This window comes from Suncus etruscus, chromosome 5 (genome assembly GCF_024139225.1).
Source record: "Suncus etruscus isolate mSunEtr1 chromosome 5, mSunEtr1.pri.cur, whole genome shotgun sequence".
Lineage (NCBI taxonomy): Eukaryota > Metazoa > Chordata > Mammalia > Eulipotyphla > Soricidae > Suncus > Suncus etruscus.
Window position 1 is genome coordinate 15,468,722 of NC_064852.1, and position 27,509 is coordinate 15,496,230.

The 27,509-nt window shown below is 56.7% G+C and overlaps 1 protein-coding gene across 1 annotated transcript in view; it reads right to left on the reverse strand.

Moving 5' to 3' along the window:
* Positions 1-213: 213 nt before the first annotated feature.
* NIBAN2 (niban apoptosis regulator 2) overlaps positions 214-27,509 on the reverse strand; it is a 41,676-nt gene continuing 14,380 nt past the window's right edge. Inside the window, exons 2-14 of the mRNA XM_049774138.1 lie at positions 13,324-13,454; positions 9,404-9,532; positions 7,200-7,305; positions 6,946-7,113; positions 4,426-4,541; positions 4,094-4,198; positions 3,832-3,994; positions 3,325-3,512; positions 2,819-2,974; positions 2,071-2,187; positions 1,868-1,975; positions 1,405-1,516; positions 214-1,099 (exon numbers count right to left, since the gene is read on the reverse strand). Of these exons, the coding sequence (XP_049630095.1) occupies positions 504-1,099; positions 1,405-1,516; positions 1,868-1,975; positions 2,071-2,187; positions 2,819-2,974; positions 3,325-3,512; positions 3,832-3,994; positions 4,094-4,198; positions 4,426-4,541; positions 6,946-7,113; positions 7,200-7,305; positions 9,404-9,532; positions 13,324-13,454 (2,195 nt within the window). The 3' untranslated portion in view covers positions 214-503. The remainder of the gene's footprint in view (positions 1,100-1,404; positions 1,517-1,867; positions 1,976-2,070; positions 2,188-2,818; positions 2,975-3,324; positions 3,513-3,831; positions 3,995-4,093; positions 4,199-4,425; positions 4,542-6,945; positions 7,114-7,199; positions 7,306-9,403; positions 9,533-13,323; positions 13,455-27,509) is intronic.

Consider the following 27,509-nt stretch of genomic DNA (forward strand, 5'->3'; position numbering starts at 1 on the left):
GGTGGCCCCAGAAAACAGAACCATAGCCCTGCATGATTGGCACAGAAGGGGCAGTGTTGATGGTCCCAGAAGTCAGAACCTAGGGGACCATGGGGGGGGGGGATGCTTCCAGCCCCTTCGAGGTCCTTCCTTGCACTCAGCACCTTCTAGACCTTTCTGGCTCCACCCCTGGGTCCAGCCCCAGAGACTCCACCATCCTGGGATGGCCCCTAAATGCATCTGAATAGTAGCAGGGCAGGATGTCCTTTCCATTCCTGTGTGGCTCATGGTGGCTTTGGTCCCAAAAGGGTACCCCTACTTCTCTCTTTCCTAGGAAGGGAGCCCCCAACCCTCCCCAGCCTGGGGGAATTATCCCATAGAAGAGAAAACGGAGCAAGTTTAACCGAACCCAATAGAGTGACTCGGGGCCTGTCTAGCCCAGAGACAGCACCAGGCCTGCCTCCCACTGAAGACATGTCACGTCGTCCTGCCCTCCCGCTGTGTCCCCAGAAGCTCAGCAGACCCTAGAACTCCGTCTGCACCCCGGCACTGTCCTCGGTGGTGGTGTGGATCGGGGGACGACCACCAGGGCTGGACACCTGCTCTCCCGTCTCCTGGTCGCTGGGTTTGGGCCCCTCGAGGCCGGTGGCCTTGGCAGGCGGAGTATGTCGGAGGGGTGAGGCAGGGGGTGAAGGTGCCCCCTCGGGCTGTGGATTCTCCTGTGTGGGAGCCCCATTAAGCAGGGGCTCAGCAACCGGCAGGGAGCTCTCAACCCTCTGATCCTGGGCCAGCAACCCTCGGATCTCTGTGACACTGTCCGGAGACGCCGCCCGGACCTCTGTGGCACTGTCTGGGGACGCCGGCGACAGGGGTTCTGGGCTGGCCTCCAAGGACAGCGGCGCATTTTCCTCCTCCTGCACCACTGACACCACATGCTTCGCGCGGCGTCGCTTCTCCGGGGAGCCAGGGCTGCCGGTGTCGTCCCCGCCACCCCCGTACTCCTCGCCCCAGTCAATGGGGGCGCCCTCGGCCAGCAGGTGCAGGTTGGGGTCGCTGTTGTGCATGACCATGCTGTCCCGGTACAGGTTGTGCTTCCGCTGCACCGCGGCTTCCTTCACGGCTGTGGGGATGGGGAGACTGTGAGGTCACGACACTGGGACGTGGCAGATGGGGGGACCCGACTACACTGTCCCAGCAGCACCCGCTGAGTCCTTTGCCACTCACTGGACGGTCCCCAGCAAGCCAGAGAGTGGGGAAAAACTGCAGCTCAGAGCCTTGCACTTCCTCTGGAGGGTCACACCCATCCCTAGGCACACACCTCACTTTTCCCAAGACCCCCCAGGTTGCTGTCACGCCCCACTTCCAGCAGACAGCAGCTGAAGCCCACCCCACAGTGACAGCACCACCCCTATAGCTGGCACCCACCTTGCAGGATGTCCTTCATGACTGTCTGCAGCACCACCTCCTCATATGTGTTCTCCACCAAGATGAACTTGGCAAAGTCCTCAAAGATCAGCTCCTGGAAGCGGGGCAGCTCCTGCATGGAGACAGAGTGGGGAGCAAGGCAGAGAGATGGTGAGAGTGGGAGCTACGGGAGACCAGCAGGGGCGATGCTTAAGAGAAAGCAGAGAGGGGCTGGAGTGATAGCACAGCAGTAGGGCATTTGCCTTGCATGTGGCCAACCCTGAACAACCCCGGTTTTGATCCCCAGCATCTCATATGGTCCCCCGAGCCTGCCCAGAGCGATTTCTGAGCACAGAGCCAGGAGTAACCCTTGAGCATCGCCGGGTGGGGGGGAAGCAAAGAGGGGGTGAGGGCAGGTATTAGGAGTCAACAATGGTGCTCAGCAGGAGACGTGCTAAGCGGGGAACCTGGGGCACACACACACCGACTTGCAGGTGGGTGCCAGCTTCTTGAGCAGGAAGGGGATGGTGATCTGCAGCAGGGCCTCCCGGAAGAAACGCTTCCGCACGGTGCTGCTGTCATAGTCGTACTTCTGCAGGGGGGGGAGGAAGGGGAAAGGTCAGGGGCCGGGCCAGGCCGGGTGAGCTCCCCCTCTGCTCCCTCCACTCCTGGAAGCAGTGGCCTCACCTTCAGCACCCGCTCCAGGATGCGCTGGATAGATTTGCACAGCTCCTCTTTGGTGGGGCCCTTGCCCAGCTCCTGGTGCAGCAGTGTCTCGAAGGTGTACACGGCGTTGTCCATTTGCTGCAGGCACAGCCTGAGTGAGCGCCCTCCTTCCCTTTCTCCGCGCAGGACCCCCACCCCACTGCCCTAGGAATGGGAACTGGGGGTCCTGCCACTGCAGGAAGGGATGAGAGGGGCCACACGGGATCCCTAAGCCCCCAGGTGAACAAGGTTTCCCAGGTGAGCAGGAGTAAGGGATGAGGGATATGGGTGAGCGTGAGGGTGATGGGGAGTGGGGTGAGGAGTGAGGGGTGTGGGTGAAGGGGGTCCAGTGGAGCAGGGTAGAGAGATAGAGGTGAAGGATACAGAGGAAGGGCTGGAGAGATAGCATGGAGGTAAGGCGTTTGCCTTTCATGCAGAAGGTCATTGGTTTGAATCCCGGCAGCCCATATGGTCTCCCGAGCCCCTGAGCACTGCTGGGTGTGACCCAAAAACAAAAACAAAAAGATACAGGTGAACATGGTACAGAGATGCAGGAAGGTGCAGTTGAGGGGTGCAGATGAGCAGAGTACAGAGGTACAGGTCAGTGCAGGTGAAAGGTTCAGAGGTGCAGGTAAGAGGTACAGGTGAGTGGGGTCCAAAGGTCCAGAGGCACAGGTGAAAAGGGTCCAGAGGTTCAGGTGAGCAGGGCTGCAGTGGCCCAGGCACTCACCTCACGCATGTGGATCTGTGCACGCTGCTTGAACACAGCGGTGCTGCACACGTCGAAGCGCTGCTGCAGCCCATCCAGCCTCAGCGGCTCCATCTTCTCATAGCAGCTCTGCATCTTGAGTGGGTGGAAGGCCAGCTGGGACAGCTTCTCCATGTACTGCGGGGCAAACGGAACCACCTGAGCACGAAGGAAGGGCCAGGGCACTGCAAGGAGCCCCCCACTTCTTGATCCCTTTCTGCCCTTCAAGGGACTGGGAGACCTGCAGCCATTTCCTGAGCATATTTCCTCCAACTCAGAACCCAGATTTAGGTTCTCCGGGCCTCTCTGGTCCTTGAAAGCTACAACCGCTATTGTCGGTGCAGGGTATGGAGGTCAGGTTCCAAGTGGGGGTCCAACCTCCCATCCAGGCAGACCAGGCACCGGAGGATGAACCTGCCCCTTCTGTCTGCTCTGTTCTTGGGAATGGCCCCTCTGCTGCACCTCGCAACCAGTCTCACCACTCTCACCTCGCCCAGCTTGTCGATGCCGCCCTCATTGATGATGTTGAGATTCATGTCTGTCACCTCCTTAAACAGCACATCCCGGACCTCAGTGAAGCCCTGGCTGGTGGGTACCATGAGGGCCTCCAGGATGGACGGCAGGTAGGGCTGCACGTGATTGCGCACGCACACTTCCGCCTTGGGCAGGATGAAGGCTGTAGGGGAAGCGGTGGGTGATGGGTGGAGAAAAGCTGGGGAAGCCCCATCCTAAGGTTCCATTACTGTGATTTGGGGGAGGGCCATCTGGCAGCGCTCAATTTTTATTTTATCGGTTTTGGGGTCACACTTGGTAGTGCTCAGGGGTTACTCCTGGCTCTACACTCAGAAATCGCCCCTGGCAGGCTGGGGAACCATATGGGATGCCAGGAATCGAACTGGGTCCCTTGCAGGTCGGCTGCATACAAGGCAAATGCTCTACCGCTGTGCTCTTTCCTCCGGGACTCTTCTTCCCCCTGCCAGTGCCTGCTTGCCTACCTCGGATCTTGCTGGCCAGGTGTTCCTTGGAGGTGATGATCTGGTCCATGTCGGTGCGGATCACCGCCTCCATAGCCGGCCGCGCCCGCTGCAGCTGGGCCAGCACCTCCTCAAAGCGCTCCTTGGCCTGCTCATATACCATGCGGTAGACTGCATCAGAGATCTGTGGGGAACCAGATAGGGGAAGTGTCAATGCAGGGCAACTGGCATAGGGTGTGGTAGGCCTGGGGGCCCCCCTGTTCTGCTCTGTGCACAAGCCTACCTGGATCCATTGGCGCTGGCGCTCCTGGGGTTTCCCCTTCAGCCGTGGGCCCAGCTCGGCCTTCAGCTCAGGGCCCAGCTCCTCCATCACCAGGTTGCTCAGGATCTGGAGGATACAAACTGGATCAGCTCAGCCCTTCCATTCCAGCACTTCCAGCCACCTCCAGCCTCAGGGGCAGGGAGGGCCCAGTGGCTGTATTGTCCTGTCCACCAACCCTCAGGCCCTCCCAAATGCCTCTGGGTCATCCAACAGCTCATCTTGCTGGCTCAGGAATCCCATCCCAGTCATGGCATTGGGCCCTATCTCTGTGTGGCCCCAAGGCCCTTGCTCACCTGCACCTCGTTTCCACACAGCATTTCCCATGTGCCGTACTGCTCCTTGGACTGGCGGTACATGCGGATGGCGTCTGTGAACGCAGGCCCCTCCACTTTGGACTCTTCGGGGATCCCTGCCAGGGAGGGGGGTCGGGGTAAGCAGCAGGCCTGATGAGGCTGTGACTGTGCAGGAGAAACCCCCAGAACAGGCCGGGACCACCACCACCAGCAGCCAGATCATCACCTAGGGTCCTCGCAACCCTAAGGTGTGGGCATAAACATTTACTTCAGCTCTGCGGGGTGAGGGTACTGCCCACAGGTGCCGGATGAAGTCCCTTGTGGCCCCAGACAGGTTCCTGTGCTGACTCCCACTGTCTATCCACCCTCCATGAGGAGCCTCACACACTCGCACTGCCAGCCCCACTGCCACAGGCAAACCGGAATGAACTAACAAGGCAGTTCACTCAGGTCCCCCCAGTATTCCCAAAGGCCAATAAAATGTGTCCCTCTTGGCCAGCGTGATAGCACATCAGTAGGGCGTTTGCCTTGCATGCATGGATGAACCCAGGTTCAATTCCCGGCATCCCAATGGTTCCCCAAGCCTATCAGGAGCGATTTCTTTTTTTGTTTGTTTGATTTTTGTTTTGGGGTCACACCCGGCAGTGCTCAGGGGTTACTCCTGGCTGTATGCTCAGAAATCGCTCCTGGCAGGCTTGGGGGACCATATGGGATGCCAGGATTCAAACCACTGTCGTTCTACATGTAAGGCAAACACCCCACCTCCATGCTATCTCTCTGGCCCCAAGGAGCGATTTCTGAGTGCAGAGCCAGGAGTAACCCCTAAACATTACCAGGTGTGGTCCCCTTGCAAAAAAAAAAAAAAACACCGTCCCTCCTGAGTAGGATGGTGTCACCCTAATCTAGCCCATACTCTGTGAGGCTCCTAGTGGCATGCGAGGGGCTTCTGGGAGGGACCCAAAACCCTCAATTGGCCACTAGGGAAGAGATGGCTGATCCTGGGGGCAAGCCCTGGTCTAGCAGGGTATCTCCCCGTGTCCTGGCTGACAGGTGCCATTTCTGTTTCTGCGGTTGGGGTGCTGGTGGCCCAGACAAGCCAGGCACAGCCAGCAGACAGAGTGCCGGGGAGACCACAAGGAGGCGTCAGTAGGCGGGCCTGCGGCTGCCGTGGTCCCCACAGAGGGAAGGGGAAACTGACCGCAGCTGAGTCACCCCCAAACAGGAATCCCCAAGGGGCAAGTGACACACCGTCCCACATCCGGCTGGGAGCAGACTGGGCCTGTCGGGACTGGCAGGGGCTGAGGCAGGTGCATTATGCATTATGGCCAGGGGACAACCCCTAAACACCTCCCATGAGTCAGGCTAGGGGGGCCCCATCCCCCCTTCATACAAGTACTGAGGCTCCAGAGAGATATTATAGGCAGGGCATTTACCTCGCACAAGGCCAATCCTGATTCAATCCTCAGCACCCCATATGGCACCCCCAAGCTCTGCTAAATCCTGGGGTTGACTCCAAAACCTCTTCCTGCACAGGCCATCCCTAAGTCCCTTTCCCTGCACCCCAGAGATCCATTTGTAGCCCTTCTGCGCATGGCATCTCCACTGGCAGCTCTCAGTCTGCCAGCAAGTGTCCATAAGGGCCCAGGCACAGGGTTTGTACAACGGCTACCATTCCTGAGTACCTTCCCACCTGACCTGCCCCTCACAAGTAAGGAGAAATTGGGTAGCCCTGGGGCCACACTCTCCCATGGCACATTCCTATAAGCAGGGCAGGGGGTCTTGAGACCAAAGACGGGTTCAGGGGTGAGCCAAGTCTCATGGAGAGCTCCCTAGGTATTCCCATCTGCCCACTGCCCTGGGGACTGCCCATAACGTGGCTGGCTAGAGGTGAGGGTGCAGGCAGGAAGGAGCAGCTGCAGCCTGAAGCCAGTCACCAGGATGAGGTGGTTCCTTCTGGGGAACAGAAAAACCCTGTGTGCACCCCCAGACAACACCTGTAGCGAGACCCAGGCCCCGAGCTCAGTACTGATACCCTCTGAAAACATCACCCCCATCACCACATTGACGATGCTCAGTGTTACCCCTGGCTCTGCACTCAGCAATAACTCCTGGGGTCAGAGAGATAGCACAGAATTAGGGCATTTGCCATGCATGCGGCCGACCCACCCGTTTGATTCCCGGCATCCCATATGGTCCCCCAGCCTGCCAGGGGTGATTTCTGAATGGAAGAGCCAGGAATAACCCCTGAGCACCACTGGATGTGGCCTAAAACCAACCAACCAATCAATCAATAAAAGTTTAAAAAATAACTCCTGACAGTGCTCAGGGGACCACATAAGATGTTGGGAAAGCAAAGCAAGTGCATTCCCTGCAGTGCAGTACTATGGCTCAGGCAGGGGGCATTCCCTCCTCTCCTCGTTTTTCCTGACAAAGAGAAGCATCTGCTTTCATCACCTCCCCCCCCAGGATGGAGGAGACAACAAGGACCCTTCCTGGAGTAGGGCTGTTTGCTGCACTCACCGTTGTTGCAGTGGCGGATGCAATCACGCAGCACTGCCTGCCACTTGTCCTGCTCGGCCTCCGTCATCATGCAAAAGTAGTAATGCCGTGCTGATGGGTGCCACATGATGATCGGAAACTGCGTGGGGCACTTGAGGATGGGTGCACTGCCTGCTTTGGAGGTGACCCCTGCAAAGACAGTGCCTGTTAGGTGGCTGTCCAGTCCTCAGGGTTCTTCCCCAGACCCTCTGATGGGTAGGTGGTGGGAGCTTTACCTGGTAAGGAGTTGCCAACCAGCTCCAGGTACTGGTCCACGGAGGTGAGAATCCTGTAGCCTGCACTGTTGATGATGGCCCGAGGCGGGATCTGGCGCTCATAGGCCTAGGGAGGGGGGCAAGGGAGATAGACAGACAGCCCCTGGGTGATGGGTAAACCCCCCCCCCAAATCCTGCCTCCAGGAACCGGAGCGATAATAGAGTGTAGGGTGTTTGTCTTGCATGTAGCTGGCCTGGGTTCTTTGTTTATGTTTTTGTTTTTGGGTCACACTCAGCAGTGCTCAAGGGTTACTCCCGGCTCTGTGCTCGAAAATTGCTCCTGGGGGGGACCATATGGGATGCCGGGATTTGAATCATCATCTGTCCTAGATTGGCTGAGTGCAAGGCAAACATCCTACCACTGTGCTATCTCTATGGTCCAAACAGGCCTGGGTTTCTATTCCTGGCAAGGATAAAGATCCCTGTCCACTAAACACCATAGCGATTCCCTAGGACTAAGAGAAGTGCCCAGTGAACAGGGGGCTGGCTCACTACGAAATACTCTTTTTTTTTTTTTTTGGGTGGGGGGAGGTTGGGCCACACCTGGCAGCGCTTAAGGGTTACTCCTAGCTCTGTGCTCAGAATTCACTCTTGGCAGGCTCAGGGGACCATATGGGATGACGAAGAATGAACCTGAGTCTGTCCAGGGTCAACAGCATGCAAAGCAAACGCCCTACCACTATGCTATCCCTGTGAAATACTTTTTGATGGCCGCCTGCTAAGGGCTTTGATGCACGCAGCTTTTCTCACTGAGCTCCCAGGTTCAGTTACTATGTGGGACACATTCTCATGGCCAACAAGCAGCTGGCCTAAAACATGAGGCTGGTCTTCAGGCTCCAAACCTACAGTTGGTCGCCATCAGCCCGGGCTCCCCACCAGCAGCCTGACATCACCCAAGCCTCTTTGGAGGAGAGGTGGGTCTGGGCACTTCTTTTGAGGTTGGGCTGTGCGATACTGAACATGATCCTGTATTACCAACACGCCAAATCCACACCCAGGGCCTGGGAACACTGCAATACTGCACCGGAAAGGAAAGAAAGGCCCAGGTAACTCTGACAGCAGGGCTGCATTGCTACGCACTGCCACGAGGTGTCACTCCTCAACTATGTGCTGCCTATACTGGCTAAACTCTGCTCCAAGCAAAGGTGTTTCTGGTTTAATACCCGCTGGGCACCCCTGGAATTTATTAGAAATGCACTTTGAGGGCCAGAGCTATTGCATAGTGAGTAGAAAATTTGCCTTGCACCACTGGACCTGGGTTTGATCCGGGTGTCCCATATGGTCCCCAGAGCCTGCCAGGAGCAATTTCTGAGCTCATAACCAGGAGTAATCTCTGAGCGTCACTGGGTGTGGCCCAAAATAAAAACAAAAGCATGGAACAAAAGTCTGACATGTGCAGTGTAAGCACCTTAACACCTTTTTTTGTTTGTTTGTTTTGTTTTGGGGTCACACCCCAGCTCAGGGGTTACTCCTGGCTCTGCCCTCAGAAATTGCTCCTGGCAGGCTCAAGGGACCATATGGGATGCCGGGAATTGAACTTGGAATTGAACTCGGATCCTTCCCGAGTTGGTCACATGCAAAGCAAAAGCCTTACCACTGTGCTATCTCTCCAGCTCTCACTTTAACACCTTCATTTCTGCAGACCCAGCCTCTGCCCATTAGCTCTTGACTAATGCTGGCTAATGTCTGCTCCTGGCTCAGTTTCTCTAATGTGGACCTGCATGGGGGGGCCTCAAGACAAGCTGGAGAAAGGTGAAGGGAGAAAAAATGAGGCCTATGGCTCCAACAAGGAGACTTTCCTGGGTAGCAAAGATGAGGTCAATCTTACCCATCCATGTTAGGGCAGGGAGATGCAGAGGAAGGGAAAAATTCTGGGGACCCCCTGGCCCTGGGAAGCTGAAACCAGGGAACAATAGAAAGACCTCCCTGGTCTCCTGGGGGGGGGGGGTGGAGCCAGGACTCTAGTGAACAGGGATCCAGAGGGAGTGATGGGGGGGGGGGTGCAGGTGCAAAGTGACTAAGAGATGGAATCTGGAAGTCTCTTTGAAGAGGCTGGAGAGATAGCACAGTGTGAAGAGCGTCTGTCTTGCATGTAGAGATCTGGAGTGGGATATGTGGTGGTTAGTGGCCAAAGAGGACGACTAGCTGGGGTGGGGAAGACTCACCACTTTGTTCTCGTAGAGGATCAGTCCATAGTTGTGGGGTACCAGGCTGAAGCGGTTTCTCCACTTCTTATTGTCCTCCTGGTATTGAAAGAGGTTTCCTGAGAAGATAATTCGTTCTTCCAGCGGCACCTACAGGGATGCGGCAGGAGTGAGGACAGCCCTTGCCCCTCCTTATACCCCTGACCTTACCAAGGTCAGGACAGTGAAGGGGGCTCTCCAGACCCAGGCAAGCAGGGCTGTGCCAGGCCAATTTCCTGCTCTAGCCTGAAGTACATGATTGGAAGAATCAGGGGGCCCCAGGGCAGTGGGGGACAGGCTGCTGTTCCTACAGGGAAGACATGCCCATAGGCCAGGACCAGACAAGTCCCAAGATATCCTGGGCTGTGAGCCTCGGTTTCCCCTTGGGGCTACAGAAAGTTCACCAAAGTAGTACCAGAAACTTCAAAACCTAGATGGTTATTAAAAGGGAGGTGGGGGGCCCAGAGAGATAGCACAGCGGCGTTTGCCTTGCAAGCAGCCGATCCAGGACCAAAGCTGGTTGGTTTGAATCCCGGTGTCCCATATGGTCCCCCGAGCCTGCCAGGAGCTATTTCTGAGCAGACAGCCAGGAGTAACTCCTGAGCACCGCTGGGTGTGACCCAAAAACAAACAAAAAAAATAAAATAAAATGAAATAAAAGGGAGGTGGGGGGCCCGGAGTGATTGTGCAGTGGTAGGGCATTTGCCTTGCATGCAGCTGACCCAGGACAGACCTCAGTTCAACCCCCGACATCCCATATGGTCCTCCAAGTCAAGAGCGATTTCTGAGCGCATAGCCTGGAGTAACCCCAGAGTGTCACCGGGTGTGGTCCAAGAACCAAAAAAAATATATATAATAATAAAATAAAATGGAGGTGGGCCCCTAGCGGTGAAGGCCTTCCTGATTGGGTCTGTAAGACTCTGACCAGCTGTCCTTCAGGCCGTGACCCAATACCAAGACCCACAGTGAAACCCTCATCCCCCCTCTCCAGGCATACCCAATGGAATCCAGGAGGAGGGCCCGGCCTCCAGGCCCTTCCCGAGGTGCCCTTCTTCCTAGCAGCCTCCTCCACTTCAGGGGGGAAATGCCAAACCCTTGGGAAGGGAGGGTCCATTGTACTCGGACAATAGGACCCCTCAGCAGCACTTCCGCCCAAGATTAAAAATATTCACAGGAAATGAAAATGCACCCCTCGAGCACGGGGGCTGGGCACAGGGCCCCCTCACCTCCGAGCTCTAATTCCAGGAAGGAGCCAGGTTCTCTGAAACTGCTGCTGGGTGCCCCCAGAAGCACCTCCCTTGCAGGGATGGCGCTGGGTGGGGGCACACAGGAAGCCCAAGTGCCTTGGGGCATGGGGTTCCAGTCCTCAGCCCAGCTCAACGTCACCCCCAGCACTTCCAGAGTCCTGGGTGGCTGGGCACAGGGCTATGGAATCTTTCACAACTCTCTGGCCAGATGTTGAAAGACGTGGGGGAAGATTTGCAGCCAAGGTCTGGGATTCCCAGATTATCTCCCATACAGGCTGAGATCTGGAGTCCGAGGGAGCAGAAGGGGCAGCGCAGAAACCCGTCCCATGGTATGGGAGCTGGACAAGACCACCCAATCTCTGGACCTGCCCAGGGGAAACCACTTTTTCAATTGTTCCTCTCCAGGCCAAGCCAGCAGCCCTGTTTCAGGGGTGTGAGGGACCCCAAACGGCCATTTCCAGGGATCAAGTCCTCCCTCCTCCCACGCTTCTAGACTTTGGGGTCCTTCTGTTTCTGACCAAGCCCAACCTCTCCCAGCAAGTGCTGAAGTTGGGGGTCCTTGCTGCCATACCCCCAACCCCACGTCCATTTCTGGCAAAGCCATAGCATCTGAAGCCCCATCACTGGGGCAGCTCCCAGAGGGTCCCCCAGAACCCCACAGTTGCTCATACAGAGGGCTTGAGTTCCACCCTGGATCCCAAGTTAGGGGTCCATGGCACAGGGGGGGGGGGAGGGCGGGAGGGCTCAGCCCCTGCTTACTGCCCATTAGCCTGGCCCAGCTGGCCCAAGCAGGCAGAGCCCAGAATGTTCCTCTAACCTGCCCTCAATCATCTTTCCTGGTAGTATCCAGGTTCCATCAGAACCTCCGCTGAGATGGCCCTTCTTCTAGGAAGCTCTCCAGAACCATATACCCTCATCTCCTTCCCCAGCGACGTTCTCATGTATAAATGGCTCTCCAAGCATATGCAGTCATCAAGGGGGCATGTCTGGACAATGAAGGATTTCCCTGCAGCCCAGTGGGAACCCCACCAGGCCCCAGGTTCTGGTCCTAAGATAACCTCATGGTAACAGCCCCGAACCCAGGACTCGGACGTCAGCTCTGTACTGAGCTGAGCTGACACCCATCCTTCAACCCCCACCTGTTAACTAGGCCTGCAATAGTTTGTGGGGGCTACCGGCAGGGGAGGAAAAAAGTCCAGCCCTCCACTGGTCTGGCCTCCTTATGCACCCCTAATGCTCTGCTGCCCAGGCCTGCCCTCATGGCTCCTTCCTGAGGAGCCTCATATAGTCAATCCCCCCACACTCCCACTTAGCCCAAAAATCGCCAGAGAAACAAAGTATTACCAACAGGGCAGAGGTCATAGCAGGTGGGGAACCTGCACCCCCAGTAACCCTAGTGGTTGTCCCACAAACCCCACTTCACATCCCGATGCAGAGGGCCCCTCTGTCAGATGCTGTGGCTACACTGGGAGGGTGAATTTATCTAACTGGGACCTCTAACTGCCCAGTGACACTCTCCCCATCATCCCAAATCTGAGCAGCCTGAAGGAGCCTGTGGGCTAGAGAGGGGCGACCAGTCCCAAGCGGCTGGCTGGGATTCCACTGGGGCAGCTGGTGGGTGCAGCGCCCAGAGGCTATCAGCCAGGACAGAGACAGCACGACCACCATCATGACCACCATCATGGAAGGGCAAAAAGCGGGGTGTGGACTCCTCAGACAGAACTTCCTGCACCTTCCTCACTCTAAGTGCTCTGGCTCAGCATGCTGGAACCCCACTCCTTCCCGTCTTGCCCTGCACAGGTCCCCTTACCCCTTCTTTTTTTTTTGGGGGGGGGGCCACACCCAGCGGTGCTCAGGGGTTACTCCTGGCTGTCTGCTCAGAAATAGCTCCTGGGGCCCGGAGAGATAGCACAGCGGCGTTTGCCTTACAAGCAGCCGATCCACGACCAAAGGTGGTTGGTTCAAATCCGGGTGTCCCATATGGTCCCCCGTGCCTGCCAGGAGCTATTTCTGAGCAGGAGTTACCCCTGAGCACCGCCGGGTGTGGCCCAAAAACCAAAAAAAGAAAAAAAAGAAATAGCTCCTGGCAGGCATGGGGGACCCTATGGGACACCGGGATTTGAACCAACCACCTTTGATCCTGGATCAGCTGCTTGCACCGGCAAACACCTCTGTGCTATCTCTCCGGGCCCTCCCCTTACCCCCTTCTATTGCCTCTGTTTGCCCCAAAGGCTCAGGAAACCCCCTTGGTTGGAGCCAGGTAGCTGTCAGATCTCCTGCTGTGCCAGCCCCAGGCTTCACACTTGGCAGGACTGTGTCCATCACCATGGCCACTACCCTGGCACCCGAAATCAGGCTAGTGAGGCCTCTGGAATCTTGGGGTTCCCCAGCTTTGCACTGAGGGATGCTTGTTCCACCGCACATGGCTAAGTCTGGTTCAGTCCCAGGATCCCATAGGGTCCCTCAAGCACTATGGGGGGTGATCCCTGAGCCCAGAGCCAGGGGGAAGCCCTGAGCATCACTGGGTGTGGCCCCAAAACAGAACCACTGGTGGAGGGGTTGGGCCTCCTACAGAGAGAAGCCTCAGAGAGGTACATGATACACGCACCCCGTTGTCTGCCTTCTCAGACAGGGAGAAGCAGTCGCAGATCTCACCTTGCGCCATAGGAGCTGGGACTGCGGCGGGCCGGTGGCCTCGATCTCATGGCGCATGCTATGGAACAGGGCCACGCCATACTGCTCTTCATAGAAATGCAGGAACTCATTCAGGATCTTCCCAGTTTTCTCTGGAAGGGAAGGAGAGACCGAGGACAGTGAGCTGGGGGTGGATGGAGCATTAGCTGCACAGCGTGTTCAGAAGCTGTGGCGGAGGAAAGAGGCCACACTTGGACCCCACAGAGCCACTGGCTGGAGGACCCAGAGAGATGAAGACACAGACCCAGGTCCCCGGGGCCACGCTTCCAGTGCTGGGCTGTGGGGAGGCCCAGTGGGCTGAGCACAAGCTCTGGGTTCCATCCTTGGCACTTCATGGTCCCCAGAATCACATGAGCACTGAGCTGGAAGAAATCCCTGAGCACAAGATCACAACCCTATCCAGACCCTGCTCATGGCCACTTCTATGCAAGCAGGCAGGAAAGGCTGGATTCGGTGCTCTGGCTCATGGAGGGTGAGAGATTAGGGTGTGGGGAGACGGGAATCCCATCTTCTGCTGCACCTGACTTTAAGGTGTCTTAATAGTGGGGAAAAAAACTCACCCACCGGGGACACATGGTGGCAGGGGTTGGCATAAATTCCAGCAGTTTTGGAGAGGGGTGACATCAGACACTCAGGGTGAGCCCTGCCCAGACCCATGGTCCTCATAAACCATGGCTAGACTCTAGCCTCCACTCACCACACAGCTGCCCGCTGTGGCCAGTGCCCAGGTTTGCCCACACATGAGGATGGGCCCTGTCACCTCTGCTAGCCAGGGGTCCTCTCAAAAGAGGGGCTTCCCTGGCCCCCACCAGATTTGGGTGCCCCCAACCTAGAGTACTTCATTTTGTCCTAGAATGAGCAGTGCGACCCATCTACAGAGGAGAGAATAGAGACAGATGGACCAGAGTGGTTCAGTCACTGAATCACACATGGCAGGGATGAAGGCAGGAGGGAGACGCTGGGTGAGAGCACTGGGTGTGAGTGTAACCTGCCTCCACTCCGGAGGCGCCTCTGGGTTCCCTTTTCCTGAAATAGGGTCCTGCATCCAGATTCCGGTGGAGGGGGGGAAGGGGAGAACAAATGAGGAATTTGCTTTCAGTGCCTATTTGTTGAAAATCATAAACAACCAGCGCGCGCGCCCGCGCACGTACACACACACATACACACACACACACACACACACACACACACACACACACACACACACACACACACACAATCTCTCACTCACACTCTCTCTTTTTGTTTGTTTGTTTTTGGGCCACACCCAGCTCTATGCCTCCTGGCTCTGAGCTCAGAGACTGTGGTGTGGATGAATCAGGGAATTTTTTTTCTTTTTTTGGCCTTGCTGGGGATCAAACTGGCTCTCTACATCTGGTGGCTGAGCTGAGCTGCCTCCCTGTCTGGCACAACACAAAATCAGCGCCCTCACAGTCGCCCTTTATGGTGCGGGAACAGGAATGGAGCTGAGGCCACAGGTCTGAGCCACAGGCATAACCCCCATGCCATGGCCCACAGAACTTTCAGTAAAACCCTTAGGAGCCCGCCCAAAGTAGGGAGGCTCCCACTCCCCATCTATAGTGCCTGGGCCCCACTAACCAGATCTGAGATTGGCCTGACTTTTTCTGTCCCCTAGCTTGCCCCTTCCCACCACCAGATCCTGCAGCCCAGCTGTGCTATAGGCCCAGCCTCGGATAGCATGAGGGTGGGAGCTGGGGTCCGACTGGGCCAGACTTAAGTCCAGACTGCAGGTCCAGGGGGAGGCAGGAAGGGCTGGGCCAGGCCAACAAGTGTGGGGCAGCATCATAAGGGGTATTGGAGAGAGGAACCTAGGGAGCCATGAGGCTGCAGGTTGGACACCAGAATGGGGGCCCAATGGAGCTGCGAAGAAGGAGCTTGTAAGAGAGGGTCCAGGAATGGGGTGCCATGGGGGCTGAGCCCAGGAGCAAGGGTATGGTGGTGGGGAGCCACCACAGGAATAGAATTAGGGCACAGGCCAGGTCTGAACAGAGGGAGGAGATAAGGCCAGCACCAGCAGAAACTCAGGCACTGAGGGAAAGGAGCAAGGATTCTGCACCCCAAAATAGACCTGCTGCCAGATATGGGGTGCTGCTCTAAGATCCTGCTGATGGGCACGGTCTTCTTTCAGACAGGCCCTTTTGCACCAGGATTTCAGGAGTATATGGGGAGTCCTGTTCCCCATTTGGGTGTATCCAGTGCATGGAGGGGCGTCTTGACCCCTTTAGACCCATTCAGCTGACCTGCAGGACTGGGCAGTGCTGGTGGCATGTGGCCAAGATGTAGGGGCAGGAGTGGGGTGCCCCTCAGTGTGTCAGAGGAAGAAAAAAGGGAAAGGGGGCTTTGAGCAGACACCTGCTTGAAAGATTCCCCAAGAGAGCTAGGGAGCAGGTGCACCCCCACAGGAAGAGCCAGCAGGCAGTGAAGTTGGCCTAGACAGAGGGCAGTAGAGAGACCATCCTGAACAGGGCTTTTAGAGGGTCTCCCAGTGGCCTCTCAGGGGAACCCAAGGCAGACAGGCAGCTCAGGGTTAAGGTCCCCCAATTCTAGAGCTTTCCACACTGACAGATCAGCACCCCACTTCTCCCACCCCTGGAGCCCCAGAGGATCCCCACTGTAGTCTCTGAGTATTGTGGAGTCCTAGGGGCCCTGCTCCCCATCACATATGCTCCCTCTGCAGGAGTACTTGGGGCACAGGCTCACAGCTCTAGGGGAGGACTTGGGTCCCTGTCAGAGCAACCCAGCTGTCCCTGTGGCCCCCATCTAGACTAACCATGTGCCAATGTGTCCCCCAAGGGCAAAGAAGCCGCTGGCCCCCGGCTCCAGAGTCAGCCCCGTCCCCCTGGAATGGTCCAAGCCAGGTTCCAATAAATTACAAAATCTGGGCTGTGGCCCATAGCATACCCCGAAGCAGCCACTGCCCACCAGGCACCACCCAACACCTAACACCCACCGGGCACCACCTCCCTGCTTCCCTCCCTCCAGGACTTCAGGGGGTGGGGAGTGCCTGTGGGGTACAGAGATTCATGCCTGCCACTGCCCCCAGCCCTTCCCAGCAGGGCCGTGGGCAAGTTTGTGAGAAGGCGATGCTTTGATGGTCTGGAGAAAAGAAATGCAATAAAGACTAGAGACCCGTGGCAAGAATCATAAATGCTGACAAGGACACTGACAGGCCACTGGAGAGACAAAGCAGAGCCGGGAGGAGAAAGGGCAGAAGTAAAGGCGAGGCACGAATGCCCACAAAGGTGCCACAGTCACCCAGGCCCATCTCCGCAGTCCTGTGGGTTCCCAGCCCTGTCCTTTTGGTCCAGCAGGTGCCCAGAGCCTCATGCAGGCCTGTGTGTGCTTGACAGCTACGGTGCCCCCCAGATCACAGGCAGAGCCCAGCACCTCCGAACTCCTCCGACTGCCCCAAAGGAAAGGGTGTGACGGCCTACACGGGTGCCTGAGCTAGGCACAGGCAAGCCCTGAAAGGAAAGAGCCCCAGGAGCAGCTCCACAGCTCCCAAAGTCCTCCCGCACCCCAGAGGCCCAGGCGTTATGTGTGGGATGGTTGGGTGAAGGGGGGGGTCCTGATTCCCATCCTGAAGGGCACAGCTGAGTGGTAAATCGCAGCAGGGCCCTCACCCAGGGAGCAGAGACCACCTGGCTCCAGTTGGCCTGCATGAGGGGGTCCCACTGGCCATTTTTGAGGCCACTTCTGGGGATGTAGGGGAAATGCAAATACATACACTCTCACAAACACACATATTATACACACATTCCCCCCAAACACCCCATTCCCTCATTGCAGACCCCCTAACACCCTACGCCTACACTACTCCTATCTACAATGCTTCCCCTTTGGCGTGACTCAGGCCAATTCTGATGGCCCGGAACCCCCAATGTTACCAGATGCCTATGGTAAGGCAGCGCTCAGGAGCCAGAGACACGTCCCTTCCCACCTTACAGGAAAGACCACTGAGGCCAGGAACGGCACACTTGCACAATCCCCAAAGGCTCAGGGGACTCTGGAACTTGTCTCCCTCCTAAAACCGTGCCAACCTCTAGGCCTGGCAGAGCTGAGTCCACCCAGCTCTGCCCTTGCTGCCCTCTACCTGCCCCGGGCAGCTCCCATTTCACTGACACAGAAATGGGGCTCTGAGTGGCAAAGGGTTTCTCACCAGCTCCCAAGACTGAGCCCCCAAGGGCCCGGCAGAAACCCAGACCCTCATCTCATCAGTGCCGGCAGGGGCTTCTGCACCCACCAACCCGTCCTCATCTGGCATCTCGGAGCTTCAGTCCTCCTACCCGCAAAATGGGTGGTGGGTTCTCATGACTCAGTGCTGCCACCATCTCATCAAGGATCTAATCAGTGCTGGCCTGGCCTGGGAGCTGCCTAGCCGTTGCTGGTTCAGCACCTCCGAGTAGCCACTGGTGAGTCAGTGCTGAGCAAGGAGCACCTCGGGCTGGACAGAAGGAACTGGGGGAGAGGGACCAACCTGGTGGCAGCCCCAGTTTCAAACATAGCACCAGCTAGCTCCATGGGGCACGGAGCTTTGTCCCTTACTGGCTGTGTGGCCCCAGGCAGACATGTGCCCTCTGGGATCCCATGGCCCCCTTCTGGGCATCAGCACCAAAGGTTCAGGCCATCAGGTGAGATCAGAAAGCACAGACAGAGCCACCAGCCCGGGCACCCGAAGGTGCTTGATACAGGTGCTGGCCCGGCCTCACCCCCTCCCCGAAGCCCAGAGACAACAGCCAGAAAACGTTCATCTCTGATTCCCCGAACTGACAACACCAGGGTCACGCGCTACTTCCTCACTGCCTGGGCTTCGGAAAGTGGGGCTGTTCAGGAACCAAAGGGGGGGCCAAGGTCCCCCCAAGCTTCCCAGTGAGGTGTTGGGAGAAACTGAGGTTCAGCTAGGAGATGGGGCTTGGAGAAGGGAGGAAGGTGGGTCCTTGGCCTCCTCACACCCTCTGTACACCCAGCCACTGAGCCTTTGGTCTAGCTTGTTCCCCCAAATCCTCTCTGCAACCTCAGGAGAGAATCTCACAGAGGATTTGAGAGAATCAGGGAATGGAGCCCCTCAGTCTGGGGCACAGGCCTGAGGTCACCGTGGAGCTTCATGCGGGGACCAGCCCGGGCTGGCGGAGGGCACCCTGCCAGAGCCGGGCCTGGCTCATCCGGTCCCGCCAGCGGGCCCAGGGACACGCCTCCTGCAGGGCCTAGCCCGGTTTCAGGCCTGTGCGATCTGGAGACTGAAACCAGGGCTCAGGCAGGCAAGGCACAGGGCAAGGTCAGCCCGGAACCTGCCTGCCCGCTTCCCAGGACCCTGCAGTGGGGCGTTGGGGGACACCCACCCCATCCCCATCCACCCTAGAGACAAAGCACAGAGGCAGAGAAGGGACAAGAGCTGGACTGACACGTCAGGTCCGGGGCCCTTCCAGGTGACAACTCTGTTAAGACAATGCTTGGGCCTTGCCCTGCTAGGCAAAGAGATTCAGAGAGGCTAAGTCACTCCCCCCCCCCAGGACACACAGTCAGGACACAATGTGACCCCCAGGAGAGTTGAGCACTTCAGCCTCACCCACCACCCAGCTGCAGGGCTGGGTTGGGCCTAGTGGGTGGCTGACACAGCTCCTCTCTGGGCTCTGTTATCAAGGAGGCATAATGACAGGACCCATAGGCTGCAGGGGGGAAGGGGTGCTAAGAGCAGAAAGCAGGAGCCCCCCAGATCAAGGCAGAAAACCAGCAGCAAGGGGCCAGAGCGATAGCATGACCTTGCACCCAGCTAACCCAGAATGAACCTGGGTTCAATCCTTGGCATCCTACATATGGTCCCCCAAGCCAGGAGCAATTTCTGAGCACATAGCCAGGAGTAACCCCTGAGCGTCACTGGGTGTGGACCAAGAACCAAAAAAAAAAAAAAAAAAAAAAGAAAAAACCACCAAAAGCAACTTAGGGCGCCCCTCTGAGATGGGTGTGCTGGAAACCCAGTATGGTAAAGCAGGTCCGGGGATCCCACCAAGCCCACTGTGGGTGCTCCATGTAACACAGGGCCAGGACAAGGGGACTGCCACGACTGAGACAGGACAGTCATGAGACTGGGACGCTCGGTCTCGATCCTGGTCGCTGTCCTCCTATAGGCCACGCACCACCCCCTCTATTCATCCCTTGTCATCTCCTTCCCACATGTCCATGGGGACCATCTCACTATAGAACTCCCTCTGGGGGTCTGAGTGACAGCACAGCAGGGAGGGCATTTGCCATGCACACAGCCAGCCCAGGTTCGATCCCCAGCATCCTATTCCCCCTGCCAGGAGTAATTTCTGAGTGCAGAGGCAGGGGTGACAACTCAGTGCCACTGGGTGTAGCCCCAAACCAGATACACACACATACAAGAACCTGACACCCCCCCACAGAGGCCTCTATGGATCCTCCTGCTGAGTAGAACACATACCCCTTGCTGTGACATGACAAACCCCCCTCCCCAGCAGCACCCAGGCCTGAGGAGGAACGGGAAGGAAGCAGGACTGGGGAAAGATGGCCCCCCATATTGAGCAATAATGTGCCTCACACATCCGAGATTCCTCAGCTGAAACGGCAGGCAAGCCCTGCCTAAGCCCGGCTGCATCCGGGTCGGGGACCTCTACCCCACCAAGGGCACCTCATGTCATCTCGAGTCATTCCCCAGGACAATCATTGCACAGAGGAGGCCCAGGTCTCAGGGTCCCAGTAGTAGGGGAATGTCCCCACAAATGGGATACTTAGGTACTCCACAGACCACACACATGAACCCACACACATGATTGGCAACCCAAGGTCATGTGGGCTGTGCAGTGGGGATGGGGGAGATCAGCGGCAGGGCCAGCCAAGCTCACCCTCACCTTGGGGCAGTGCAGGATCCCCACTATGCAGCCCCCTGTTGGCCCCTTCTCTCTCTCTTAGCTGCCCAGGGAAGGGCTCCTGCCCCATAGCCACCTGGATCTCGATGGGGGTTTACAGTTACCTAAGTGCGTGTCTTCTGTTGGTAATAGGGCCCTGAGCTCATGCAGATGGCCCGAGCCCACATCAGGCCTACGGCTGTCTGTCAGGACATCCTGACAGAGCCTCGGCCCTGGGTTCACTCTCGGATCCACTTCCCAGAGGAGGAGTCAATTGTGGGGAGACCTGCCTGATGTCACACAGCCATGGGACACATGTGCAGGAAGAAGCAGAAGGGGACACACCTGGGGTCAGAGAGATAGTACAGCGGTGGGGTGTTTGCCTTGCATGCATGAGGCCAATCTGGGAGTGACCCAGTTTAATTCCCGGCATTCCATATGATCCCCCAGCCTTGCAGGGGTGATTTCTGAGTGCAGAGCCAGGAGTAACCCCTGAGTGCTGCCAGGTGTGGCCCAGAAACCAATCAATCAATAAATAAAGTTTTGTTTTGTTTTTTTTTTTTTTAAAGAAAAAGGGACACACAGCAGATCAGGCTGGGGGTCCAGGACCACGGGTCTCTTAACAGAGGCAGGTGTGCACCAGACCACATCCATGGGTCTCTTTGGACAGACAGGAAAACTGAGGCTGGGGCCTATGGAAAGAAGGGGTGAGCACCTCTTGGGCCTGTGAGTGTGGAGAAGGGAGTGGTGGTCCTTGTCCTCCCAGGGATCCCCCATTGTGTCCCCTACAACCCCTTGAGTTCCATTGTCCCCTCCTCGAGATTCCCAAAAATCTGACGGATTGTCACCTCCAAACCCTAGTCCTCACAGCCTCCCCTATCCAGCTCACACATGGCTGGGGTGTAAGTACCCCCAAAGCAACTGGACAAGCTGCTGCAGAGGCCACGGTGGGCCTGGGGCTCCCCCACACAGCAGATGGAAAAGCAGGGGATGCCCCCACCCCCACTCCCACCCCACCTCACCCCACCCCCAGGTTCTCACTAAGCTGCCTTCCCAGCTCTTGTCAGCAAATGTTTAACCAGGCGCAGCCACTTAGGTGGGGACAGGAGGGCCCAGGAGAGAAGAGAACCCCTCTCATAGGCCCTTTCCTTACACCCCTAGGTTCCATCCTGACCCCAGCACAGGAAACAAAAGCCAATTCAGGCCTCTGCCCCCACTTCAGCAGAGGCAGCGTATTGGGGGCCCAAACCCCCCACCCCATCCCTGCTCACTGAGAACAAAGGCCCAAGCTGAGGGGCATGAAAATGATGTGGCCAGGCTGTCCTGCCTCAGGGCACCCCACACCAGCCTGAAGCCCCCAGAGGGTGCTTCTGTCTCAGGAAGCCTATTTGGGGGCTGGGGAGTACGAGACCCACAGCCACACTTCGGATCAGTGATCCAAGGAGCAGGGAACAAAGGAGGCATCAGGGAGTCAGGAGGGAGGCCATGGAGCTGTAAGACACCCCATGTCTCACACACACACACACACACACACACACACACACACACACACACACACACACACACACACACACACACACACACACACACAGTGCTAGGTGCAGTCCCCAGAGGTCAGCCCTGGTGACAGAAACAGATATGACAGCAGCTGAGTGACAATGAATTGGTACAACATAGGCCAACCATCCTCCCCTCCCTCTCTCTCCTTCCCTCCTGCACCCCTGTCTTATAGGCAGGCATCTCTGCAACTTCCACTCCCATCCACAGCAGTCACAGTTGTGCCCCACCCCTGGCCACAGAGACCCCAGGTGCTCTGCCCTCCACACTGGCAGGTGCCCCACCCCCAGGAACCTGGCCCCCCTGTCATGGACTTGCTCGAGAAGCCTCCATGCACCTGCCACCCAGCAGTACACTGCCAGGTGAGTGCAGGGGCTTCAGCACCCATATTCTCTGTGAGTTGGTGCCGGGCACCCGAAAGGGGCACTAGGGCAGAGTCAGCTGAGGGATGCAGCCTACTAACCTTCTGACTATGTGAAGTGTGAAACCCTAAGCCTCAGGAGACATGATGGAGGGGCATTTGCTTATTCATTCATATGTTCATTCACTCATTTGTTCATTCAATCCTGGCACAAGGTACTTAAGACTAATGAGGACCAACTGGGGCCTCCCAAAAACCTACAACATAGGCCCAGGCAGTGGTAACAGGGAGTCGAGGGGGACCTTCAGACCTTCAGAGCCTGGAGGGATTGGAAGGGAGGAAGTGGGGAAGAACAGGAGAGCAGGGAAGCAGGCAGCATGGAGGTGGGGTGGGGGACAGAGGGCAGCACAGATGGGGCAGAAAGTTCTCCCTTGCTTTACAAAAACCCTGAAGTTCCTACAGGGTCCAGGCAGCCCTCCGACACTGATGAGTGCAGGGTCCCCACCCAGATCTCAGGCATCAGGAGGATGACGTCGGTCTGACTCTTTCTGTGCCCACTGGCAGCAGTGACTCAGGGAGCTGGAGGCGGCCACCACCAAGTTTCAAAGAAGTAGCATGGGGGGTGGGGGGAGGTCTGGAGTAACGGGGAAACAGCTCCATGTGGTGGCAGCCAGGGGCAGAGCAAGGTGAGGGATCATGAGGTCTCCCTCGTGAGTTCAGGGGTCCCATGAGTGTCTGTCTGTCTGTACTCACAAGAAGTTGCCATGACAAATTTCCTGATTAAAGGAGGTGACAGCACAGTGGGTATGGAGCTGGCTGTGCGATTCCTGTGTGCAGAGCCAGTAGTACCCCTGGGTGTGGCCCAAAAAGAAAATAAAAGGGTGCAGTAGAAAGGAACAGAAGGGCAGCCCCTGCTCAGGGAATGAGGAAGTGACAAGCTCCACGTCCCATCCTTCTGTACTCAGAAACTCCAGGTGCTCGGCCATCCATGCATGGGTCTGGCCAGAAAGACCAAGAGAAGAGAGAAATGCCAGTAAGATTCTGGAAGCAAATTCCCCAGAACTGCAAGCCCCAAACCTTTGCTGAGGGGAACTGTGGTGGGGGACCCTTGCTTGGAACCTTCATGCCCCACAGGCAGTCTGTCTGTCTTTCTCATTTTTTTATTTGGTTTTTGAGTCACACCTAGCATTGTTCAGGGGTTAGTCCTGGCAGGCTCGGGGGACCGTATGGGATGCTGGGGATCGAACCCTGGTTAGCCATGTGCAAGGCAAATGCCTATCCGCCGTGCTATCTCTCTGGCCCCTCTCAGTTTTTGTCCCACTACACCTACATCAACACACCCAAATCTAATCTAAATCCCTTCTGGATTTGCCACTGACTCTGGCAGGTGATGCATTAATCCTGTACGGTGCTGTGTGCAGGAAGGAGCTTCCAGGAAGGAGGCAGGACTGTGCTGTGCTCCCCCGTGAGAACTGGCTTGTTCCCCAGGGTCCAGGCTTCATTCTCGCCAGCAGATGACGCAGGCTTATGTCTTCCCTGAGCGCACCTCAGACAGAACTCCAGTCTTAGCTCCTAACTCAAGGCCCAAGCTGGGCTGCTCCCCACAAGGCAAGGAGATTGGGGAGTAACCACCCCAGGGAGAAGTTCCCCAGGAAGGCAGTCTAAAGAGAAAACACAGACAAGGCGTCAGATCCAGTTTGGTCCCATCTCGGACCTTCCAGAGTCTGGTTTTCATTTTTTTGTTTTTGTTTTTGGGTCACACCCGGCGGTGCTCAGGGGTTACTCCTGGCTGTCTGCTCAGAAATAGCTCCTGGCAGGCACGGGGGACCATATGGGACACCGGGACTCGAACCAACCACCTTAGGTCCTGGATGGGCTGCTTGCAAGGCAAACACCGCTGTGCTATCTCTCTGGGCCCCAGAGTCTGGTTTTCTTAAAGCATGAATGAAGCAGGTGAAATTAGTCAGGGCATCTCTTAAGAGTTGCGGGGAGGCTAAAAGAGACAGACTGTGTGAAAAGAGGGTACACTGATGGTGGGAAGGACCCAACTGATGCCAGCTGCAGTTCCAATAATAGGCATCAGCAGGGCCCAGAGTCAAAGCACAGTAGGGAGGGTGTTTGCCATGCACACAGATATTCCAGGTTCAATCTCCGTCATCCGAGTACCGCTATAAATGATGCCTGAGTGCAGATCCAGCAATTATCTTTGGGCATTGCTGGGTGTGAGCCCTCCAAAACAAAGAAAATTAAAAAAACAAAACAAAGGGCCGGAGAGATAGCATGGAGGTAAGGCGTTTTGCTTTGCATGCAGAAGGACGGTGGTTCGAATCCCGGCATCCCATACGGTCCCCTGAGCCTCCCAGGAGTTCATTCTAGAGCCAGGAGTACTGAGTGCTGCTGGGTGTGACCCCAAAACCAAAAATAAAATAAAATAAAAACAAAAAAACAGCAGAGGCCGAGAGATAGCACAGCAATAGAGCATTTATCTTGCACACAGCCAATCCAGGACGGACAGTGGTTTGAATCCCAGCATCCCATATTATCCCCCCGTGCCTGCCAGGAGCGATTTCTGAGCACAGAGCCAGGAGTAACCCCTGAGCACTGCCAGGTGTGACCCAAAAGCAAGACAAAGCAAAACAAAACAAAACAAAAAAAGAAGCAATTGGCAGTCAGGGCCAGAGAGAAAGCGCCCTAATCAACTCAGTCCTACAACCTCCTGCACACACACAGGCTCATTACCACCTGCTCCTTCCCAGTGAGGCCAAGTCAGGCTTCCCCCACACTGCCTTGGGCCCTGGTCTCCCCACACCTGTGTACACACGTACACCCATGCACACTTCCACTTGCTCACTCACACGAACTCACATGCACAGCTGGCAGGTCACCACACACACGCTCAGTAGCATGCACACCCAACTCTCTCATACGCGCTGTCTTGCTACTTTTATTTATTTTCTTTTGGGGGCTTACACACCCAGCGGTGCTCAGGGCTTACTCTCGGCTCTGCACTCAGGGATCACTCCTGGTGGGGTTCAAGAGACTTACATGGAGTATTGGGGAATCAAACCCAGGTACGTTTCTGTGCCTTCCCCACTATGCGATTCATCCGGCCCTCGCTTCTCTCTCTGCCAGGGATACTGGCCTGCGGCAGCAAAGGGGTGCAGGGAGGGTCCCCTGCCTGTCAGCAACAGCAGAAGGATGAGGCAGAGTCAGGGTGGGAGAGGCATGAATTGCCATGTAAACTTGCACAGGGGCTCAGTGGGCACCCCTCACCCTGCCTGCTAATGCTGTGTGTCAAAATAAGTTGGAGAGTTGATCTGAGAGCAAGATTTCTGCGTTGCGGAAACACAACCCTGCCTTGGGCATGCTGCCGTCTCCGGCTGCCCTCATTGCCTTCCTAGCCCCATGCAGCCATGCAGGGGTCCCTGGGAACTAGATACAACAGGCATAATCAGATGGGTCCCCAATTCACCCATCAGCCCGAGGTACTAAAAGGCACTATCCTTAGGGCCTGAGCAATAGCACAGTGTTTGGGCCCGGAGAGATAGCACAGCGGCGTTTGCCTTGCAAGCAGCCGATCCAGGACCAAAGGTGGTTGGTTCGAATCCCGGTGTCCCATATGGTCCCCCGTGCCTGCCAGGAGCTATTTCTGAGCAGACAGCAGGAGTAACCCCTGAGCGCTGCCGGGTGTGGCCCAAAAACCAAAAAAAAAAAAAAAAAAAAAAATAGCACAGTGTTTGCCTTGCATGTGGCCAACATGGGTTCCCATAAGGTCTTCCAAGCCTGCTAGGAGTAATTTCTGAGCACAGAGCCAGGAGTAACTCCTGAGCACTGCTGGCTGTGCCCCCTTCCCCTCAAAAATATCACCATCCCTTCCATCATGGACCCCTCTGCCTCTATGATTAACCCTGCTGGGGAATCCTGCCCAGGGCCCGGAGCAGTGGTGGCACCCACAGACTGTCAGGCTACACCAGGGGATCCCAATTCCATCCCGAGTCATCACTTACGGTAGAGGCCAACGGGGGGTGGGTCTCTCCAGAACGACCAGTTCTGGTTGGGGAAGGCTCTCCCTAAGCTGGGGGCATGACTGACCCAGGGCATTAGCCCTTCCTGGTGCCACCTGGCTGGGGCCTGTCTGGCAGCCTCAAGGTCACCCATCACCCTGTTGGCAACTGCCAAAGTCATGGCCCTGTCACACAAGCTGGGCTGTCACCTGAGCTGGGATTCTCGGATTCTCGCTCCCTTCTCCAGCAAGTTCATCTATCAATAGGGCCCTCGGGGCAGAGGAAATGGGCAAGACACACTTCACCTCTACCTATCCTGGGGGAACCTCCTCCTCATCTTCGGGATACACTGCATGGTCCCAGCAGTATAACCCACAGCCTCCCTGAGAAGATCTCCAAGGAAAGGGACAGCCGTTCTGCCCACTGGCACATGGCAGGAGCTGCCACAGGGCATCTGGACACTTTCATTCCTCCTGAATACTTGTGTCCTCTTTTGTTTTGTTTATGGGTCACACCTACCCTTGGCTCAGGAATCACTCCTGGTGGGACCATCTGGGATACCAGGGATCCAGCCCAGGTCAGTGGTGTGCAAGGCAAATGCTCTCCCTGCTGTGCTTTCACACCCCTACTTGTACCCTCTTGAACTCCAAACTTTGCAAAGTCCCACCAGGACCTGGCAGATTTCCTCAACATCCCCTCTGAGCCCCCAATCTGGGTTCCAGCTGCTGGTCCCCTAGCTCTCACCTCTGCTAGGATGGCTATGGGGTCTTTTCTCCAGTAAGGAGACATGGGGGGGCTGGTCCCCATGCCTGCCCCAATCCAGGGCGCAAGGCAGAATCAACCCCCTGAAAAGCAGAGGCTGCCCACGTGTCCGGCGAGAGAAGTCTGATGGACCAAGTGCCAGATTGTGGGCAGTCCAAACCTCCTATCTACAGACTCCACAGCAGGAAAAGCCTCGCTTGGGGTGGCGGGTTATCAGCAATTTTCTTCCTCTTCTCTCTTTTCTATTCTTTCCTCTGATTACAACTAGGAAAAGCAGAGCTGGGAGCACTCAGGGGGGTGGAGTGGCAGGGCTGGGGAGATGAGGACCTGCCCTGTGGGCAGATATCACAGGGGGAGCCGTTGTGGGTGAGTAGGGAGGACAGAACTGGCCACCAAGAGATGCCCAAAACCATCTACCACCTCTCAACTGCAGGCAGGTCCCTCACAAAACTCACAGAATTCTCACAGAAAGCTCCCGCCACCCATTCCCCATTTACAGCCAGGGAAACTGAGGTACAGAGCACAGAGGCCACCATAAAGACAGACTGAGGGAGGGCCCAAACACTGTAGAAAGGCCTG